This window comes from Mytilus trossulus, chromosome 1, assembly GCF_036588685.1.
Source record: "Mytilus trossulus isolate FHL-02 chromosome 1, PNRI_Mtr1.1.1.hap1, whole genome shotgun sequence".
NCBI classification, from domain to species: Eukaryota; Metazoa; Mollusca; class Bivalvia; order Mytilida; family Mytilidae; genus Mytilus; species Mytilus trossulus.
In genome coordinates, this window is record NC_086373.1 from 62,134,284 (window position 1) to 62,154,196 (window position 19,913).

At 31.8% G+C, this 19,913-nt stretch overlaps 1 protein-coding gene across 1 annotated transcript in view; it reads left to right on the top strand.

Moving 5' to 3' along the window:
- LOC134681161 (uncharacterized) overlaps positions 1 to 19,913 on the top strand; it is a 37,019-nt gene continuing 17,106 nt past the window's right edge. The window contains exons 1-2 of the mRNA XM_063540627.1: positions 1 to 293; positions 19,058 to 19,249. Coding sequence (XP_063396697.1) covers positions 19,083 to 19,249 — 167 coding nt within the window. The 5' untranslated portion in view covers positions 1 to 293; positions 19,058 to 19,082. The remainder of the gene's footprint in view (positions 294 to 19,057; positions 19,250 to 19,913) is intronic.

Below are 19,913 nucleotides of genomic sequence, written 5' to 3' on the forward strand. Positions count from 1 at the left end.
GTTCATTGTGACTTTTGAATTTCGTAGGTATCGATTATTCCATCGTAAAAATCATATGGCACTTAGATTTAATCGCTTGTCGCTAGTACGTACGTATTACTTTTTGTTTCCGGTGAAATGAGCCATTGACAGTAGGTGTCTCCCTCTAGAACATTATTGACTTTTGAATGATTGAATTTCAAAACTATTCTGACACTGAAATGAAACACGGAAAGTCAATCACAGCAGAATTCAAATAACTTTCTTCCATAATGTTGGATTGACTAGCGATCAAAAAATGATTATCAAATAAGGTAAGGAAAGTTTGTGAAACGATCTGTAGATTTAATGTTAAAGTTCCAAAAAAATAAAAGTTCAATATGTTAATCTTGTTGGATATGAAATTTAATCTGCTTTTAGATATTGTACTCTTTATTTCATATTTATATGAGACTATAAGATTAATTAAAAAAAAAAAATCACACAACTAAAAATTAAAATCGGATTAAAAAGAAGATCAGTGTAGACAGCAAACCCACGACATCAAATCGAAGTGATTTTTGTTTGAAAATTTTCGTTTTCTATATTATACATATTTTTCAGAGAAATTACAGCTTAGTTTAACTAACATACATTGTGTTCAGAAATATATTTTATGTTAAGATATTTCTTTTGTAGACGAAACGCGCGTCTGGCGTGTATACACAATTTAGTCCTGGTATCTATGATGAATTTATTTTCAACTAAATTTATGTATAAATGATACATGCATATCTTATTTAGGAATATATATTATATATAGATATAAAAATAACATATAGGCTTACGATTCTGTTGTGAGCGAATGATGAAATTCATAAATTGTTAATGTCATGGTTCATTTTACTTCCTGTTCGGTGTCTAGTATGCCATTACTTCATTTTTTGGTATATCGACTTCAATGAATATATATATATAATACTTATCATATAACCATACATATTTAATTACAATTTTACATCTTGATCATTCATTGTGGGAATTTTTTTATAATTTTGTATTTGTACTCGGTTATACAAAATGAAGGAGTTTTTGCTGCCGAGAGTTCTAAATCTGTATCACTGTTCTGTGGCTGTGATTTCGTTTCCCGCACGTGGCACATTCGCCAACTATTTGAATCGACTAAGATTGTAAGCTTTTGTAACATGACGTTTGCGCTTTTTCCATAGGACACTTACGCTTTATCTACACTACATTTGAGATATCATGGTTAAGAGTTTAAAAAATCATTTAAAATAAAAAAAAATCATTCATACATTTATTTACACCTAAAAACTTACATCTTTCTCAAAATGTTTGTCATTTGAACACGGCAACACTTGAAAAGGCTGGACGCAGATTAATTTATAATATTTTTTTAAGAAGCTTACTTTTAAAGTGCCAGTCTGCCTAAGAATCAGGCAGTGGTGAAAACATGACCAAAAAAAACCCACTCAATTTGACAATGATTTCAGTTCATAATATGTAGTTATGCACAAAAATAACATTCATTTCCGTGTTCTGTTCTGGTAATAGAAGATACAATTTGGTTGAAATGCACTAGGAATTAACGAATAAGGGGAGATAACTCTGTAATTTGCTATCATTCTAACCAATTTTCTAACCGAGTTATTTGATATTACCAATTACATACAAACGAAAGACTAATATTTTTTAACTCAGAATGATGGTAAGTATTAAATAGCATGATTAGCTCGGTGGGTTTTTTCTGATCATGTTTTGATTTTTACCCAAATTGCCTGATTCTTACAAAGACTGGTACTTTAAAATTCACACATAAACAGCAGGTTTCGGTCTTATAAATCATGCTAAATAAACTATGATGATACTGGGAATTTCTATTCATAATAATAAGCGAAGACAAATATAGTTTCTATCTTAAAATCCACAATGGTATAAAGGTGCGTCAATGATTTAGTGCATTAAGAGAGCTTAATAAAAATTGGTGTAATCCAAATTTTACATCTTGATCATTCATTGTGGGAATTTTTTTATAATTTTGTATTTGTACTCGGTTATACAAAATGAAGGAGTTTTTGCTGCCGAGAGTTCTAAATCTGTATCACTGTTCTGTGGCTGTGATTTCGTTTCCCGCACGTGGCACATTCGCCAACTATTTGAATCGACTAAGATTGTAAGCTTTTGTAACATGACGTTTGCGCTTTTTCCATAGGACACTTACGCTTTATCTACACTACATTTGAGATATCATGGTTAAGAGTTTGAAAAATCATTTAAAATTAAAAAAAAATCATTCATACATTTATTTACACCTAAAACTTACATCTTTCTCAAAAATGTTTGTCAATTGAAGACGGCAACACTTGAAAAGGCTGGACGCAGATTAATTTATAATATTCGTTTAAGAAGCTTACTTAATTCACACATAAACAGCAGGTTTCGGTCTTATAACTCATGCTAAATAAACTATGATGATACTGGGAATTTCTATTCAAAATAATAAGCGAAGACAAATATAGTTTATATCTTAAAATCCACAATGGTATAAAGGTGCGTCACTGATTTAGTGCATTAAGAGAGCTTTAATAAAAATTGGTGTAATCCAAATGAGTTCCTTTCTCTAAACAAAGGTATTATAAAAAATATTCTTATTATTACAGACTTTTTTCAACAAAATCGTAATAATTTTTATGGTACTTGTATCTATAAAATATCAAACAGGAACACGAAACAAACTTATGAGTTACAATTTATGACAAAAATAAGCAAAGACCCATCAAAACAACATCTGATAAACAAATTTAATAATACTTTTAGATATTTGGACGATATTTTGGCTCTCAATAATGACGACTTCAGTATGTATATTAATGAAATATATCCTGGTGAACTTACTTTAAATAAAGCTAATACTAACAATGACCACTGCCCTTTCCTCGATCTTGATATCTATATCCCTAACGGAAAGCTGAATACTAAAATGTATGATAAAAGGGATGATTTTTCATTTCCTATCGTTAATTATCCGTTTTAAGATGGTGACGTTCCCTTGTCACCATCTTACGGTGATTATGTATCTCAACTTGTACGATTCGCTCGTGTATGTAACAATGTTTTAGATTTTAACGAGAGAAATTTATGTATTACTGAAAAATTATTACACCAGGGTTTTCGATATCACAAACTAGTCAAAACATTTACTAAATGTTATCATCGGTATAAAGACATCATTCGTAAATATAGCTCAACATGCAGACTTCTTATACGTTCAGGTATTTCACATCCAATTTTTTATGGAAATATTCTTTATAAAGCACAAAGGTGTCAGTATTCACCTCATAAACTTACAAAACCTTTGAATAGACTTATTAAGAAGGGATATAATTACGATACTGTTGTCAAGTCATTAAAGATTGCATATTTTTGCGTTAATATTGAGTCACTGATAAGGTCTTTGCGTCGGAACTAAACACATTTATTCTAAAAACAGTTGTTGGCATGACACGGGTTATGTTCTTCTCATATATGTTATGATGGTATGATACTAAACCCCTTACGGGAAGGATTGTGCCTGATGTTCATATGATGAAATCATAATCTTTCAGTCAGTTTAATTGAAGTCTGGAGCTGGCATGTCAGTTAACTGCTAGTAGTCTGTTGTTATTTATGTATTATTGTCATTTTGTTTATTTTCTTTGGTTACATCTTCTGACATCAGACTCGGACTTCTCTTGAACTGAATTTTAATGTGCGTATTGTTATGCTTTTACTTTTCTACATTGGTTAGAGGTATAGGGGGAGGGTTGAGATCTCACAAACATGTTTAACCCAGCCGCATTTTTGCGCCTGTCCCAAGTCAGGAGCCTCTGGCCTTTGTTAGTCTTGTATTATTTAAATTTTAGTTTCTTGTGTACAATTTGGATATTAGTATGGCGTTCATTATCACTGAACTAGTATATATTTGTTTAGGGGCCAGCTGAAGGACGCCTCCGGGTGCGGGAATTTCTCGCTACATTGAAGACCTGTTGGTGACCTTCTGCTGGTGGTTTTTTTATTTGGTCGGTTTGTTGTCTCTTTGACACATTCCCCATTTCCATTCTCAATTTTATTTGTTTTCTAAAATTTTGTAGTAATAATATATATAATATCTTTATTACCAAAGTCTATATAAACTATAATAGGTACATGTACACATGAGTTATTAAACATAACAATTGAAAAACAAATCCCGTATCAATATAACTGTTTTGAATTTCAGCAGCAAAAGTTTCTAGTAAACTGAAGTACCGGCCACTGACAGTTATTTACAATGATTTGCATGTAGTTCGAACATTTTTATAAAAGTAACCTGGGATAATTGTTATTTTTATAATTCAGTAAAATTGCACCTCCAAAAGAGTTAATCGAACTTAAAATAGATTTTGACAATACTATCCTATTTCTTAAGATTCACGCCTCCTCCTGCTTCATTTTTTTTTCGAACTTTTTTCCGCATGGTGATTAATCTTCTAATAGATATAGTGAGATTTTACATCTCCCTCAGGGTAAGCCGAATTTTTAAGACAATTTCAATAATCTTTAAATTAAACCCTTTTTTATTACATTTACAGAATGAATTGCATCAAACTGTCTGGACCATTTGTTGCTCGTTGTTGTCGAAGTTTTAAACGTGTATTTTATTTTTCGGAGGTGATGGTAGTAGGTAGTTGATATGGTTTCATACACTGTCTACTATATATATATTATTCTGTAAAAAGATAGATAGCAAATTTGACATGCTGAATTTTTCACACATACAAGAAATGAACATAATTATACAATATATATGTATAGCAACAATAAATCCCTCAAATCGATTCTTGTTTTATAAAAATAGGAAGATTTGGTATAATTGCCGATGTAACAACGTTCCACAAAAAGACCAACATGCATGACGTAAAAGTTAGTTTTCTGAGGCTAAACTTGATTTTTAACTGGTTCAACATTGTCAATTTTCCACAAGAGCCCGACTGACGTAAAAGTTATTTTGCTGAGGCTATTGAACTTGATTTTTAACTGGTTCAACATTGTCGTATTTTAACCTGCTTTGAGTCATTTCAAATAATATTGATAAAATTGAACACAAAAAGATGAGCCACGCACTTTTAATACTTCTTTTTACTCTTGTTATTTAATGTCTTTAAAGCAATAACATAATATCGTTAAACTGTAATGACATGTTTCCTTTATAATTATCATCCTTTTCATTTCATTCATTTATTTCATTCCCTTGAGAGTCATTACATATTTATAAAAATAACTCAATTTGCAATTTACAACTAATATAAAAATTCTCAGATCTAAACATTTTCAAAAGATTCCGTTTGATTAAATACATGATACTATCGAGAGTTAAAACCATCATTGTTGTAACGGCTTTATCGTCATAAAAATAATCGGAAAAAATTAGAAAAGTATTACCATAAAAATCAAAACCATAGCAAATGACATAATACAGTGCACTTAATAACTGAACATTTAATTTTCTTAATTAAAGTAATCGAGAACCGAGTCTTAAAGTGATTAACAAAAGTTACTTTGATTGACTCAAAATAGTATGTGGGGTGCGTTAAACTTCCATATCTAGGTTCATTATTCGGTTTGTATTGTTAAGTATGGATGATCAGTGGCTGATCTTGAAATTTTCGTAAGAGGGGGGGGGCACTGAATGCCTAAGAGGGGACCCGCTCCAGTCACGCTTTAGTGATTTCCTATATAAGTAACCATTTTTTTCTCACAAAAAGGGGGGCGGGTCCCCTTAAAAACCCTTGAAATCCGTCTCTGATAATAATCGTTTGAATTGTTTTACATTGTCATTTCGGGGCCTTTTATCGCTGACTATGCGGTATAGGCTTTGCTCATTGTAGAAGGCCGTAGGGTGACATATAGTTAATTAATGTCTGTGCTATTTTGGTCTCTTGTGGAGGGTTGTCTCATTGGCAAACATATCACATTTATTTTTTTATTTTTTTTGTAATATAAAAAAATAACTTGCCCTTCATAATACGTTACTGCTTTAGTATTCTGAAATCGGTACTTTTTGTTTTTTGTTGGTTGTTTTGAATATATAAGTTATTATTAAATCTGACGAGTCAAGGCCTTTTAACAACTGATTTGTACTATGTGTTTTTATAATATTGTGATGTAACTCAATTGTCCAATGTTATTTGCAAAGAAATAGAGCGGTCGCAAATATATTTAACATTGCCGCTTTCTTTAAATACATATCTGTCTCTTTCCATGAGTCTTAAGTTCGTTGTCTCTTTCCATGAGTCTTTAGTCCGTTGCCTCTTTCCATGAGTCTTTAGTCCGTTGTCTTTTTCCATGAATCTTTAGTTAGTTGACTCTTTCATGAGTCTTTAGTCCGTTGTCTCTTTCCATGAGTCTTTAGTCCGTTGTCTCTTTCCATGAGTCTTTAGTTCGTTGTCTCTTTCCATGAGTCTTTAGTCCGTTGTCTCTTTCCTTGAGTCTTTAGTTCGTTGTCTCTTTCCATGAGTCTTTAGTTTGTTGTTTATTTCCATGAGTCTTTAGTCCGTTGTCTCTGTCCATGAGTCTTTAGTCCGTTGTCGTCTGGTACAATTGTTTTCTCTTAAGGTTTATAAGATTATACATGTACCAGAAAGTTAGTTTTCTCTCTTGAATTTGTCACATTTTTATATTTCCAATTTATAGGTTACTTTAAAGCTTGCGTTTTGCACATTTTGAGGACGTTTTATTTTAAAATGTGTACCGAGTACTTGTTCTACATGCATATTGTTAGAACTTGATTGAAGTTGTTTGTTTGACATTAAGTCATTCGATTTTTTTGTGTAAAAAGCTAACGAAAAAGGTAACTGGCTTGTAGATTTTCTGGCTTACGAATACGAAAATATATTTCAAATACAATTACATAACGCTTCAAAAAAGGTAACATGTAAGAATTTATTTGTTAGTTGTTGTTATACATCGTATAATGAGGCAAGCAATTTCAAACAGATTTTTACAGTCCTTAGGTTGTGCTGTTTCACAACTGTCTCAGCTAGCGGGAAGGATTTAGCGCATACACACATGTTCTACCTCGCCACAATCTATACCTCCCCCCTCTGTCCTAGGCCGGGAGCCTGTAATTCAGTGGTTGTCGTTTATTGCTGCCTGTCACATTTATTCTTCGTTGATTATTTTTCTAGTACTAGTTTTTTCGTTTGATACGTTTTACATTTTGTTATTACGGGATCTGCTATAGCAGACAATATGGTATTGATTTTACCCATGGTCATAGGCCGTACAGTGACCGATAGTTGCTTTAAACCGCGTCATTTATAGTAACCTTATTAAACTATAGTGCATCATACGGCCTTCAACAAAGACCAAATATAAAAAGAAGATGTGGTATGATTGCCAATGAGACAACTATCCACAAGTCTGGAGCCTCTGGCCTTTGTTAGTCTTGTATTATTTTAATTTTAGTTTCTTGTGTACAATTTGGAAATTAGTAGTATGCGTTCATTATCACTGAACTAGTATATATTTGTTTAGGGGCCAGTTGAAGGACGCCTCCGGGTGCGGGAATTTCTCGCTACATTGAAGACCTGTTGGTGGCCTTCTGCTGTTGTTTTTTTATTTGGTCGGGTTGTTGTCTCTTTGACACATTCCCCATTTCCATTCTCAATTTTATTTAACTATCCACAAAAGACCAAAATGAAACAAACATTAACAACTATAGGTCACCATACGGCCTTCAACAATGAGCAAAGCCCATACCGCATAGTCAGCTATAAAAGGCCCAAGTCTTTATTGCAAACGGATTTATACTATAACTGTTTTGCTGTTTTGTGAATCAAACGGACAGAACAAAATTATTATAAGTACATGTTTGTCTACTTTCGTTCGTGCAGCAGGGGACAATACCAAGATATCATAATGAAGTAGTTTTGCAAATTCCACTACATCAAAACCATATCATGATTATTGTCTCATGCAATTTCCCATCAAATCTATTTGGACTATATACTATATAAAGTTTCTAATTCATTTATAATAGAGACATATTCTGCTATTTTATTCTATTTAATACATGTATGATATTATCCTATCACGATACTTAAAAATGTTCAAATTTTAGTATTTCGGGATAATTTATAATCAATTTATATATATTATGTTAGAATTTACATCACAAAATTTGTTCAAATTGGAAACAGTGACTTGTACAGAAATTGCATATTTTATAAAATATATTTTTAAACGATTTTACGTAATATGTTAAAATGAACAAAGACAAACGATTTGAAATATGCATTAGGAAGTCAACGTTTAGACAGATGACATTTTCGATTATCTCAAATAAGATATCGGTATCATGCACATCGCCCACAAAGTAGGTATCTAGTACTGCTGGTTGACTATCAGTTTTCGAGGGTACCAGCTGAACATCCAATAACGTTTGAACAGGCATAATTTAAATGATATATAGTTCTGTTCAATAACTTTTATGTTATAAATATTCCTTGTGCTAAAAGTGGGTCCGCAACTCTCTAGCAAAGTTTACCAAATACGGTTTTGATTGGTCTCTCTTTATGTTCACTTGTAAACGTTTTCTATTTTTGGACTGTCCAGAGTTTTGTTTTCGAGCGTAACTTTTAACTTGTTTTAGCGGATGCTTTTTTCAAACATTCCAAAATGTTATCAGACGTTTTTTATTCATTGTACTAATGAATAGATACTGCTGGTGGGGAACTACATTAATCAGTTCCGTCATTTATTGCTGCATTTCGCTTGTATATAATATATGTATATTCCAGTTGATAAAACATGCACTAATTTTGATCTTATTATAAATTAAAAATCACAATGGAAATATGATTTTTTTTTTCATTGTTTTTGATTAAGGAAAACTTGCTTGTGAAATTGCACTAAATATATTAAAATGACAAGAACATGTAGAACGGTTCAGAAGAGAGGCTAGTCAAGTACATCTTTTTAGAATTATATTTATTTTCACTGACTTTATCAGTATCTGTTACGTAAAAGACTTATCATTAATACTAAACTATTGTTATAGATACAAGGTTTAACAATGAAAACTTTTGCAAGTGTATTAAAACGACGAACTGAAAAGTTAAACCAACATATGAAATTGTAAGACCAATGATTTTGACTTCTAAACGTGTTTGCCTGTCAATTTTGGAAAATTACATGTTTGGAAGTCATTTGTTTTTCTTAAAATCCCTCAATTAATTCAGTTCACGACATGCCAGTTCACGACATGCATTTTCAAAGTGACGAATTTATGTAATGACAAATTATGCATTTTCACGAAAATCATGAGATTCTAATGAAAAATTGAAACAACTGCCAATTAGAAGATAGAAAATTGAAGATTCGAGATTTGACGGTACGGGCAAAATGAACAATCATATCTTGACTGTGATTCATAAAAACAAACCTATATTTGATTATAATGATAGATATGATTAGTGTTTACATAAACCAAAGCTTCAAGTAACACGAGAATTCACAGCATCTAAGATATTTTCAATAACTATTATTAAATATTGTACTTGATGTGACATAAGATGATGTAATGAAATTTACATTCTGAATCGATTAATCTCGAAATCAATTACTAATTTGTGAGAACAAATATTTGTATAAGGACTTTATATGAGAGATTGAATTTTCAAAGGAACACAGATAGAACGATTTTAATTTTCTAGTTCAAGACCTCCATGCGGCTATAATAGTTTACTTTAAGTCTATAATGAGGACGAAGCTTTTTAGTTAATGAATTTTCAATAAACTGATTTTTTTCGCGTTTTCAATACATTTGTTTAATCAAAATTCTTTGGTTATTTGGCTTAACCACTTTTATTTTCAAGAATACTCGCTGCATTTTACAACTTTCTGTCTTTACGAGAATACTACATCGCATATACTCTAGGACTATTTTTACGTCTTAAAAGTTAATTCCATTGAATACGTACTGAGTGGCACTTCTGTCAGGGAGAAAATGATTATTTCTAAGTTTTTAGTTGTTTTTGAAATTCTGTAGATGTCAATAACCGCGAGTACTCTTATATCAGTACGTTGTATCATATCTTGTCTTTATGTTAAAAGTATGCTTTAGTTCGTGTTTATCCGAAGAATAATACCATATCCTACTGTTTTGTACAGTTTGTTCTTAGGTTGTGTCCAGTGGCGGATCCAGAAATTTTCATAAGTGGGGGCCCACTGGCTGACATAAGAGGGAGCCCGCTCCAGTCAAGCTTCAGTGATTCCCTATATTAGCAGCCAATTTTTTTTCCAAAAAGGAAATCCGCCTATGGTGTCAGTTTATTTACGATCTATGAGTCCTTCTTGTGTTTTGTGCTATCACACTATTATATCATGTAAGGTGGAGTGTTGGGCGCTCACAAACATGTCTTACGTTGCCACGTTCTGTTAATGTTTTTCCCAAGTTAGTAGAACTCGAGTTGACTGCACCTAAAATTTTGAGCACGACTCTATATTGATACTTTTTACTAGATATCTGTGACATCATATTCATAAAGGGAATTGGGGTGTTCAATTGACGTACACAGCCAGTAGAAAATAAGCAGAGGCTGGTTTGTTTTGAAATAATACACAGTCAACATTGCAAACCAGTTTACATAGAAATCCTGTACAGTTATGATCAATTTTGGAGGAAAATGACAACGTTATGTGGTAATTTTTTTTTTTTTTTTTTTTTTTTTCATTATTAAATGTAATTACATCGTGCGTAACGTCTATAACGTTTCTTATGAGTTTGAAATCAGAAGCGTCTCCGCTTAGAACGTGCGAACGGTTGTAGGGTTCCAGTTTAACAGTGTTTGCAGGAGGTTATTATTTTGCTACTAAGTCTAGATTAAAATTGTCAACATTAATTCTTATACGAATATATCCAAGTGACTTAATCATACAACTTGCAAATCAAAGTACACAAATGTATCACATTGAAAACTACATTTGTCTTCGTTTGTTAGTTATGCCATAGTTCATATTCATTACTCTCTCCAAATTGTATTTTCAATTTGTCAAATGTACAGTGCAAGTCATATTAGATGAAATTTCCATTCTAAACATTCACATTCCCGTTTATTACTTGTGCTAGAATAACCAAAAGATCGACCGTAAAACAGATTTTGATCATTTATAGAAATGAGATCTGAGTATTTTGGGATTATTTTGAAGTCGAAAATCAAATGTCAATATTACAATGTAGGGCTTGTTATTAAAACTATCGTATCCAATGTCATTGATTACGCCATCAAAGTGTAATTCGATTGAAAATAGTGGAAAACATTTCATCATATTTATAGGTCATGAACAAGTCCAACAATACATTATTAAACTAGATACAATTGTAAAGTGGCGTGGCTAGGGGAAGGGGGCGAGATGCCACGGTATTGAGGAGAAGTATTAGGTCAAATGATACAGTTAACGAAGACTTTTAGTCTTGTTGAAAATACTTATTCCAGTCTACAGAAGATATTTTAAAGGGAGTTGCGTTTTCTTTAAATATGTATGTAATCTAATGTACAGTAGTTGTCGTTTGTTTATGTAATATATACGTGTTTCTCGTTTCTCGTTTTGTTTATATAGATTAGACCGTTAGTCCATTGGATGAAACTGACGCGAAATATATGAGTAAAATTATAAATGAATCTATGCTCATTTCGGTACACCAGGCACTCGTTTCTTTTACATAAGAATCGTAAGTGGCGCTCAATAAGACAATAAGCAGGCAAAATCTAATACGACATTAAAAACATTATAAATCAGAAATTCACAAAGTTATACCAAATAAGGCCTTTGGATCGACACATCTAAAAGTCAAATCGTACATGTATTTCCTTCAGGTATTTTTAATTGGATTTTTTTTTTATCAGATCTTATCTTATTATCACATGCAAAATCACCGCCACCATTACCATTATCAAAATAACCACCACCATCACTATTTACATAAACAACGACACCGTCACCATTATCACTAACGTCACCCCAATACTATTGCCACAATAACAATCACCACTACTTCATAAAGCAAACTTTCCCCTCTTCTTTCCAATAAAACATTAAATTTTCTTTAAAAAAAAGCACATAAAAGATTAGACGTATACATTTATCAGCCAATGAGGTATATGTTTAAAAATTAATCTAGATTGAGCAGTAGTATATCAATTTGATTATTTTTTACTTTGCATTTTATTTTTATCTTCATTACCAGTATCCGACCATTGTTCCTGCTTGTACGTTTTCGGTTTTTGATAAATTGTTATTTACTTTCTTAATAGATGATTGATTTATATATACCAGGAACACGCAAGACGTCGTTTCGAAATAATTGTTCCATAGACCTCGGTACAGATTATATGTACTTAAGGAACTTTTAATAATAATGAAGCTGCGTAAGTTTGTTTTTTGTAAATTGCACTCCACAACACGAAAGTGAATCAATCATGATAGAAGATTGTATGCATTTCAAAAATTATCCCTAATATCAGAATATATTCTTCTAATAAAAAGCGTTGTAGCTTTTTAAAAAGCTGAAACATGATAACTACGTGTAGACAGACGATGAAATCAACACGGAAAGAAATTTAATTATTGCGGAAGTGAAATAAAAATCACAATATTCTATATAAAACACGTAAAAGTTTAAAATGATATAATAGAAAGTCTATCTCTTCGCCTGTTTTACTGAGGCACTCCGGTTTGCCCCAAAAAAGATGATTAAATACGAAATGTGTCTGTTTATGTCAGATACGTCTTTGACTAGAAAATGTCCATAAATAAAATAATGAAAATAAAAGAGCAAATAACATTTAAATAACGTTTTACGGAATAACATTTTTTTTACGAGTTAGACTTGGAATTATTTTGACATACACTATTAAAGATCTGCTAGGTATGTCAAATACATTGCGTGAAGATTGTAGAAAGACAACTGTAATTGAACTAACGAGTTTCCAGACTGAAGAAGCTAAGTTATGGCGGGCTTCATGTACTTTTTGTACAATCACACTTCTGTCACTTTTATTTTTACCTTGACCAATGGAGAAATTCGAAACATTCGAAAGGTTTCGTACATTGACCTTCCAATAAGTAAGATATGCTGTGACAATTTGAAAAAAAATTAGGTTATGTCCTTCAAACCCGTACAATTGTAGAGAACTGCGCATCATAAGCAGATGATCATCATGGGACGCGACTTAAAAAAAATGTGTACTAACTCTTGCTCATGTGTACCTTTACATTACATCACACCGCTTCTTAGTTGCATTCCTTTACCTGATTGGTTACACAAAAGGCAAACAAATTTAAAACAGGAAAACTGTAATACTACTTGTCCCCTTATATGTTTCGCATCACAAGCAGACGCAAAACATATGAATTAACTCTAGCTACGGTAAAAAATCAAAGGACTTTGGACTCAATATCAGTTCTAACCGCAGCTTGGTTCTACATTAAGACAGCATCGCCCATGTGAAATGTTTCTACATAATACATGTACATATGTATGCTCAACTGTGCGTTCGAATTTCCGGAGTGATTGACAGCTTTCATAAAAAGTGTTCTGAAAGCTTTTCAGTTTTGATTTCTACATCTTTATGTAAAGCAATGGGTTGAATATTACTTTACTTTTGATTTAATTGTGTTAAAAATTGATTTTGCAGACAAATTTAGAGTTTTAGCATCAAGTAAAATTCATGTTTAAAACATTTATGTTCTCTTGAAGTTGATTAAAGATGAAACGTGTTTGAATGCACTTTTCATTTGTAAATTATGCGATTTTATGAGTTATATTCCTGCTGGTGATTTGTTTTCAGTCAAATTATCACTTTAATTACAGATATGAGTTACTATAATTAATGTTTCGTTGTAAATTGAAACTAATTGATGGCACTTCAAGAAAAACAGGTATTGAATCTCAATAAAATGTTCTTCGAAGACTGATTGATCAATTTCAGTTTCTTTTTTTCGACAAACATTAACAATCCAAACATTTTTGTAAGAGATATTGGAATTTGAAACTCGAAATCTCAATTAAAAGTCTGGAGAATTACAACAAGGAAATATTGGTAATAAAAAAAACTTTCAAACAATTTCCTTCATATGAATGAATTATTAATGCTTAAAACAGTCTGAGGAAGTATTGTTAGTACTATAGACGTAAAAGACTATTTTGTTTTAACCATTAGTCTTCCTGATTGTAAAGATTTTATATAGCATTTTAAATTCAAAGATTTATCACAATACAAATGATATCTATTTATGAATAATTGATTGCTGCGAGAACTGTTTTATCGATCGTAAGACGTCATTCCATACCTCTGATAAATAAAGTGTCAGAAACGACATTATGATTGTCAGAATGTGAACATTAGCTGTTTTAACTTCATTTCCTGGATAAAAAAGAGCTTTTGTTAAAGTCTACCGGTGCGTCAACTTTTCGTGGGAATTATCACATACTTTTTTTTAATTAACTTGTATTACGAAACTAAACATCTCTACGTAAACAGTCAATATAATGGTTTAATTTTTAAATTGTAATTTGGATGGAGAGTTGTCTCATTGGCACTCACACCACATCTTCCTATATCAATATACATTTTTTCGGTCTAATTCTTAATGTGATATATATGAAATTATGAGTTTTTCAGTTTACATGTCGATATCGCAAAATAGCAGTCACGGGTTACTGATGCCCTTATGTAAAACAATAGAATTAACAGAAAAATATGACAAACATGAACTAACGTCAACCACTTAACCACAAGATCATGACAGACACAAGAACAAACTTTAAAAATCAGTTAAAATGGGCTTAAGTCATGAGATCAATACAAAGCAGAAAAATCTTGCACAAAAACACAGATAGGATTTGGAAAGGAATTTATTATACATCCCTCGCAACAAAAAAGACACACAGAACAGATATGAGAAATCTATCAGTTACAGTCAACTAGTTCAAAAGCCAATAACAACTAAAACAATAAAATAAATTAGTTGATCTTGGCACAATTTCGTGCATTTTATCTTAGATAAGTTCTTTGACGTTTGTGTTTACCGTGTGCATTATTTTGATCTTCCAATTTAATACACAAGTCCTTCCCTTTATTCAGTGTGATTGAATTGGTTGATTTTACACACACATTAATTTCTATAAACTTCTGAATTAGAATTGTAATAATATATCATGGTAAAATTATTTGGTTGCACTTTTATAATGTTCCGAATATCCTACGCGTTTAATGCATGCATTATGCAGAAGGGAACAAAGACGGAAGACGCCAAACGATGAACGGCAAGTGATGGGAAAAGCTCTAGTGGACCATTGGGAGGGTAAGTACGGAAGCCGATAAGGGCCATTAAAAAAAAAAAAATTATGTCGTAATTACGACATAGCATGTCGTAATTTCGACATAATATGTCGTTATTACGACATCACTATGTCGTAATTTCGACATAACATGTCGTAATAACGACATCGCTATGTCATAATTTCGACATATCATGTCGTAATAACGACATCACTATGTCGTTATAACGACATCGCTATGTCGTAATAACGACATCGCTATATATAAAAGAATATGTATTATGATTGTCAAGAGACTAAATGACACAGATATTAACAACTATACGTCATCATAATGCCCCCAATAATTAGAAAAGCCCCCGCATAGTCAGCTATAAAAGAGGGAGGAAAGATACCAGAGGGAGAGTCCCCGAAATGCTGTGTTGCAGACAGTGTTATTATTCAATAATTAGCTCCCTTGGTAAAACTCCAAATTTCATATTTAATGCATTTTATTGTTTAATAATTTACATGAAGCTTAATAAATATATATTTGTTAATTGCATAGCTTTTGCTATTTGAATTCATTAATTAAAGATATTTATTGATATTGTATAGTTTAATATTTGTATCGTCGCAAAATCTGTGGATACCTTCTTTGAATACCTTCAGTGAGAAACATATATATTCTACAAAAACAATTGAGGTTAATAAATTAACGTTTGTCAAATGGCTGTAAAGACAGATAAGGTAGTTATTACTATGTGGAAATGCAAGCCCAACTTGCCAGCTAAGCTTCCCATCTCCCTCAAAATAAGCGTATACTACATGGCTTCTTGTAATAAGGATGAAATAAAGTATCAATTGCTCTAATGCTACTTTCAAACGTTGGGCACGATATTCCCACAACACGTTACACTTAAAATGCGACGTCGAAGAGGGTCTTTGACTTCGATTAATTTTTGCAAGTTTTATTCGGTTTTTTATATTGTTGGTTGATTCTGGTTCTGTTCGTTTTGTGATGTCATTTTATCAAAAAATTATCTCGAGTTGTGGAAATCGATATAATAATGTTTACCCTTTAAGTTATTTCAACTTAAAATGCAGTACTGTCGCAAGTAATGTAGGAAGGAAAGATGGGACTGAAGTACATGTATACGGTTTTCATATTTTTTTTTATCATAGGATGTTTAACTTTCAAGTTGCATGTCATCTGTCATTGTAAAATTTCTATATCTTAATTCATCCCCAATACAAATATATCTGACACTCTGCAAGTAAATCGAACATTTTTACCCTTGGTTAAATTTGAATAGAATTGTATTTTCCCTGACACATAAGTTGTCGAAATACACCCCTTCAATTACTTGAACCTTGGCTTGTGAATTATTTCCCAAGTCATCTTCAGATATATACATTTTAAAATATAGTAATCTACTCCTGGGTCGTCCGCGAAAACGGCAAACAAAAATATAATCCCGTTTTTTTTTTTAATTCGATGAAACGGTTTTCGTTGCTGTTTGGGATTCGTCTTTCAATTACCTCCATTTCATGCACAAGTTTATATTGACGAAAAGTTCCGGCTTCGCTAGTACAGGAATTACTTTCATCACGAAATAGCAGGACAAATCGCGAAGTAAAACATTCCGTGAACTGGTATTAAGTGTTTTGATATTGGTGATTGCACCTAACTGAAGTGACGACTTTAAATGATCTATTTCGGAGTACTTCCGTAACATAAATTTCAATTTATTTTACAAAATGGGATTTCCCCCCATTTCCAAATTCTTTTAAATAAATCGTTAAAAGCTATACAATTAATAAAAATTGCAAAATTTATTCTCTGTCGAACCTATTTCCCCAGGCGGAGTCTTAAGCAACATGCACAATTTTTTTTTCGGCAGCAATCATTAACTTCTTTCTCCAAATTTCATAACACGATTTGTTTTAATTATCATAAACATTTAATTGAAACTTTAGCACATTTAACACCCGTCGGAAATTAGTGTCTTTAGGATTTTAGACGTTTTTAGACATTTGGAAAAATTGGCTACCGTTTTGTAATGTATGGAAGCATTTTATTCCTTTAAGACCCAAATATGTATTTAATAAGGAAAGAATCTTGGCATTTTTTACTCTTCGTATATTTAACTTTTGTTCTGATCAATTATAAAAAAAATACGGCTTAACTGCTTTGAAAAATGAAATATTAACTTGGACAAAATGGCTACCCTTTGAAAAACGACTGTGTAAAGAAGATTTTATTGAATCAGCAATATTTGAACTCACATGAGGCAAATATTTGTACTTTTGTTAGATATTATTATTGTCTTACTATTTTTATTCATTTTCTACTATAATATGCAGTCGAGTCAAATGAAATTTGGTAAAATAACGGCTTCAACGCCAAAAGAACCGACACATGTCGTTGTTCCTGTCAAGAATTAAGAAGATCAGAGAATAAGAAATAGGATCACTGTACATAAAAGTTAAAACAGTTTTTCATAAATGTAACGTTGGATGGGGACATCCGTTTTTTTCACATAGCTTTCTTTTTTTAATCCTCAAATATACTAGATATTACTTAGGAGATGATCAAGAGCTGTAAAAACATAATTCGAAACATATATTGAATTTGTTTTAATATTGGTTCGTGTTTTCTAACATTTTTATTTTGTTTTGCGGATGAAATTTCGAAGATTCTGTTTTAAATCCTAGGGGTTGTAGGAACATCGCGCGTGCCCAACTTTTGAAAGTAGAAATAGAGCTATCAATACTTCAATACACCCTTATACTAAGAAGGCATGTAATTTGCGCTTATTTAAAAGGAGGTGCTTGGCTTGACTTGGTTGTACAATTTCAGTTCTCTAATTATTTCACATTTCATTCTTCCAACATGTGTGACTGCATAGCTTTTCTATTACCGGTAACTTGTTAATTTAAACGACTTTGTTTGACTGTACAGCCCCAACACTACGGGTCATGATAATCTTAAATGGTATCTAAAACATATATAAGTTTCTCACTGAAGGTATCCAAAGAAGGTAACCAAAGATTTTGCGACGATGCAAATATTAAATTTTACAATATAAATAAAAATCTTTAACCAATGAATTCAAATAACAAAAGCTATGCAAATAACAAATATATACTTATTAAGCTTCATGTAAATTATTTAACAATAGAATACATTAAATATGAAATTTGAAGTTTAACCAAGGGAGCTAATAATTGAATAATAACACTGTCTGCCACACAGCATTTCGGGGACTCTCCCTCTGGTAGCTTTCTTCCCTCTTTTATAGCTGACCATGATGATGCGGGGGCTTTTATAATTATCGGGGACATTATGTTGACGTATAATTGTTAATTTCTTTGTCATTTAGTCTCTTGCCAATCATAATACATATTCTTTTAAATATAGCGATGTCGTTATTACGACATAGCATGTCGTAATTTCGACATAACATGTCGTTATTACGACATAGTGATGTCGTTATTACGACACGATATGTCGAAATTACGACATAGCGATGTCGTTATAACGACATGTTATGTCGAAATAACGACATAGTGATGTCGTAATAACGACATGTTATGTCGAAATTACGACATGCTATGTCGTAATAACGACATAAAATATTTTTTTTGAATGGCCCTTATCGGCTTCCGTAGGTAAGCCAAAAAGCAGGTCAATATAAAAATAAAATAATGTTCTTTCTTGCTCCTTTTCAGACAATAGACAAAATGCTTCTTTGCTATGGCAACGACTAATTGCAGCTATACTGATAACAGCAATTACTACCAAGATCTGCAATGTGCGTCAAATGAATTTTGCTGTACTGGTTCCTCGTTAAACACTTGTTCTTCTACGATATGCTCAACCTCGGCCTCGAGCAGCAGTAGTTCTAGCATTTCACCGACTCTGTAAGTTTTAAAAAGTTCATTATGTAATGAGAAAGTTTAAATTCTTTTAAACTTTTATCGGTATTTGTCTTATTGAAAGTTTAAATGTTTCTAAATGTATAACAATTTAAACATTTAAGTTAACTATGCTGCTTCACAATTCAAATTGATGATTAGATTACGCCTTTAGAAGGAACTTTTTGCAGAAAAGTGGGTTGGAAATTTATTGAATAAAAATGGTTTAGTTCCAGGAAAGTGTTATTTGTGTCAGTGTTTTAAAAAATACCCACAATTTTACTGAAAATTTCTAATTGTATCTTTGAGTGCTAACTCTCTCCTTTCACATTTCAATATCAACAATGTCTAGTATTTGTTACTTCATTCTGCTGGTAATGTTTTAAACACAGCAAGTATTATCCACTGAATTTTACAATATTATGTTACCATTTTCCTAGGCTGAGAGACAATTTGAGTACCAACAAATATATTTAAACCTGTCACATTCTTTATCTTCCTTTCTAAAGCCTGGAGCCTGTTTTTCAGTAGTTATCGTTTGTTGATGTCTTCTTTTTTTGTCTTTTATAAATCATAAATAAGGCAGTTGGTTTTTGAATTGATAGTAAAACAACGTACGAATATAACTAAACCTATTATGTTTAAAACGGCGTTAGACCTGTCCGAAAAA